Source organism: Drosophila simulans, chromosome 3L (genome assembly GCF_016746395.2).
Source record: "Drosophila simulans strain w501 chromosome 3L, Prin_Dsim_3.1, whole genome shotgun sequence".
In the NCBI taxonomy this organism is placed as follows: Eukaryota; Metazoa; Arthropoda; class Insecta; order Diptera; family Drosophilidae; genus Drosophila; species Drosophila simulans.
The window spans coordinates 824,102-827,991 of NC_052522.2; the positions used below are offsets into that span (position 1 = coordinate 824,102).

The window sequence follows — 3,890 nt, forward strand, 5'->3', positions numbered from 1 at the left end:
TTTTTATTTTACTTTACTTCTTGTATCATTTACGTTCAAATGCACTTCGATTTGTTCTCAGTGCCGCCTACCTTCATGCAAATAACGCACCGAAAGGGGCAGAGTGGGCTGAAAAGAGGGTCAGGCTGAGCGGAGCGAACCCCGAGGGACACTTATTAAAAACAGTTATTAAATGCGACAGGCAACGCGCTTGGAGATTTTCGGTGCGTACCCACATCGACGTCCCACCATTCCCATTCCCATTACCAAGCAAGAGCCCGAGCACAAGCCTAAGCCAAACACCAACCCAAAGCCATGTAGCCCAGTCCAGTCCACGTCAAAATCTGCAGTCCCAGTCCCAATTTGAACTCCATTTCGGACAAAGTCGTGCAATCCCCCGCGGCTTTGCACGTGTTCTCTCCGCCTCGAATTCTCCCTGCCATATTTGTATTTGGATAAGGACATGCGTACGAGCAACGTCCGCGTTTCCATCGACATTCAGAGCGGCGTCAGAGTCGCCTGTAGCGTCCACAGTACAGTGAACACTAGTCCACTTCTGCCCCAAAAATCAGCATAAGGATTCACCTCTTTTTTGCATTACTTTGCATTACTTGCATTATATTTGCATTTCTGTGGCAAAGAAAATGCTAATGTTAAAAAGTGCAAAAGGTTCAATAAATCGAGTTACCACTGTAGCCTTACTCACACTCCGATTGCCATTACAATTTCATGCGGTTGCTCAGCTCGCTGTATCGCAATATTGGATTTCATGTTTGCCACTTTGTGCAACGCACTGCGTCGGGCGCGGCTTTTGGCAACATTTTATGCTGATTACACGTCTAATCCTCAGCGTGTGCCGTCGTCCTATTGGGTTAATGGCATGGCAGGAGGCGGTTTTCCATGCAGGGGGACTTTCCAAATGCGTGAGGGGCAGACTAGAGCCAAGACACCGTCATTCAATTTCAGTTTGCGCCATTGGCGTTTAACGCTGATATCCAGGAAAAGAAGACCTTTAATTGAATACAGGGTGACACGGTGTCACCAACGATGGAAAGAAGCCCCTTAGTTCCCAAAAGTTGGGACACTAATAGGTCTTCTGTAGAACCTCGAGGATGGGAGAAGGAGTACAGAATAGTTGGGAATAGGGGAAGCCGACTAACGATTTTATTAAATGTACATACAAATACCAACCAAGTTATTATTCAGGACTTATAGGCAGTACAAAAATCACGGAAGTTGATAACGCCATCGCCATCAACATCAGCCTGACGGAACACTTCACTGAACTCTTCGTCGGATATTTTTTCGCCAAGATTGATGAAAACGTGACGAAGCTCGCCATATTTTATCAAACCGTCCTTATCAAAATCGAAGGCATTATATGCTGCCTTCAAACAGTCGCTGCTGCCCATCATGCTGTAGATTTTGGTCATCAAATCGATGAAGTCAGTCAGTTGTATGTACCCGTTGATGTCTCCCTCGAGTCCCTCGGAATATCTGTAGATTTCCGACTCGGTGTGGTTCTGGCCGAGAGTGCGCATCACTTCTCCCAAATCGTCTGCTCTTATTCTTCCCGTCTTCTCAGGATCATAGAGCTCGAAGGCTTCGCAAATATCTTGTAGATCGTCATTCGCCAATATGTAGTTTGGGGATTCCATTTAGATCTATGTTTTGTATCGAAAATGTGTACGTTATTTGATGTTTTCAGCTTCAATGTGGGAGTTGAACTGATGTATCAGTAATGTGGCTCTGGACTGCTAGCTCAATCAAATTGAACTTTATTTCAAAAGCTACTTTTATTTAAAACACGTTGAATAGAAAAAATTTCCTTTTCAAATGAATAACAATTTATAAATCTTGTAAGTGCTCCAAGGGAATCACAAGCAAGCCAAGCACCCTGTTTCCCTCTGAAGCCGTAGGAATTAAACGTTCTCCATGGGACTTCGAAGCCCAGACGGCGATCCGCGGCCAACCAAGCGAACTGGCGTTTAATTGGAATCTTGGGCAAATATAGAAACAAATAAAGGCACGCCGAGAATCCAATAAATGTCCTGCTCTGCACGTGCAAGCAGCTAGACGCCGTCGCCGTGGGATCGGAGAAAAAAACTCGGGGATGGGAAGCTGAATCGCAATGGGAATGGTATGGGTTCTCCGAGACTGGGCAGGCAGCGTTAATTGAACGCTCATGAAACTGGATAAATTGCCCAGAGAGAAAAGGGAATGGATATGCGAATGGGAGTGCACAGTACACACAAGCCGTGTCACAACAATCGATTGTCCTTTTTTGTGCCCGCATTTGCTGACATCATCACAAAGAACGGGGAATCTCCGAATCACCACCCCTGCGAATGCACTTCCGACCGTCAGCAATGTACAGTGGGTTCCTACTTTAGAAGTCTCTAGATAATTATATATATTATATAGATATTTATACTATTGTAAAATACGTATTATATCGAATAGATAAAGGAATTTCCCAAAAAAAGTTTTATTTAAATTATGCCCTATTAAGTTAATCATAATGCAACCAAAGCCAACTGTTGTTCTTCAGTTTTGTTCGGACCAACCACTGTACTTCGTGCCCAATTGGAAGTTCCGTTCTGCAGATTGATCATAAGACACGTGTTCCGCCGTAGACTTACCCCGGAATCTGCCGTTATGCGGTGCACGTGTTGGGATTCGTCTTTATCGTCGAAAGGATTCGGCTGCCAATGCCACCGGAAGCCCTTTTCGGCCGCAGTGAAACCCTATCGCGTTGGAAAATCGATGACAGACGCATCCTGTTGCCAAGAACCCCAAACCGTGCCCATTTTCCACTACTCTGACCCACCGGCCTTTTCAGTGGGTGGCGCCTGGTGGAGCAGACGCCATTGCTGCGCAAAGGATAAACGCACAGAGAACAACTGAGAAACAGGGAGAGCTCCAAAGTGGAGAGTTCAATAGAAGGAAAACAAACAGCACCACGAATTTTGCACACATAGTGCCCCTAACTTTCCCCTGTTTTGTCTGAACAATATGGAAAACTTATAAAATGCGTATGAGCAATTCTGGGATTGTAGCTGCACGAGAAAAGGAATAAATCTAATCCATGCATATCTGTAGTTAGAATCTAATCAGATATAAAAACAAATGAATTTAAATTGGAAACTCCAACCTCAAAGCCCAACCAATTGTCCCAACAACTTCCTACATCTGTCTGGCTCACAGGCACAGATTCGAGCTCCGAATCGATCCTACTTCAGCCCAAAACCTCGGACACAGGCTGTCCAAACAATTGCCGGCGTCGATCTGTTTGAAAATTGTGTTCGAACAAACGTCGCATTAACGCAACATTTTCCAATTTTTTATGGCCAGGCCAACTCCCGCCTTGTCCAACAAAGCTCAGCTGCCTGTTATTCAACACGGCGGCGACAGCAGAAAACTCAAAACTCAGCGCAGGTAAACTTGGCCACCCCCCGAAAGCCGCCTCTTTTCCGCTTTTCCCACTCTATCTTGATACACTGAGAGAAACAAATATACAAATATCAACCATTGTTAATATAAGGGTTATTTCCTAATGATTATTTATACACGTACATACCAACGAAACAAAACAAATTAATTTCACTAACCCAAGGCATATTTCCTCACCGTGCATTGCCATCCAGTCTAGGCTCAATCTCAGTCTTGGACTCCGACTGCAACTCTTGTCCAGTTATGCGCCAAAAGCAGTGCAGTCTCCAGCTGTGACTTGAACTCTTTCCAAACACGCGCGCCTGCGCAGCGGTTGCCCCACCTTTCCTGGGCCCCTTGCCGCCGCCCCTGCTCCACACGCTCCCCCTTTTTTTATGGGCATTTGAAAGCGCTCGGAATGCCAAAAGAGCCAAGCAGCCAAGGCGGCTATCTCGGCAGTCGTTTAGTGTAATCAGTGG

The 3,890-nt window shown here is 45.5% G+C and overlaps 1 protein-coding gene across 1 annotated transcript; it reads right to left on the reverse strand.

Moving 5' to 3' along the window:
* Positions 1–1,114: 1,114 nt before the first annotated feature.
* Positions 1,115–1,729, reverse strand: LOC6736249 (neo-calmodulin). Its single transcript, XM_002083106.4, has one exon. The coding sequence runs from the start codon at positions 1,635–1,637 to the stop codon at positions 1,182–1,184; it is 456 nt and encodes a 151-aa protein (XP_002083142.1). The 5' UTR covers positions 1,638–1,729; the 3' UTR covers positions 1,115–1,181.
* Between the last annotated feature and the right edge of the window lie 2,161 nt (positions 1,730–3,890).

Excerpts from the sequence above, each read along its gene's own strand:
- LOC6736249 (XM_002083106.4), bottom strand. The coding sequence starts at position 1,637 with ATGGAATCCCCAAACTACATATTGGCGAATGACGATCTACAAGATATT.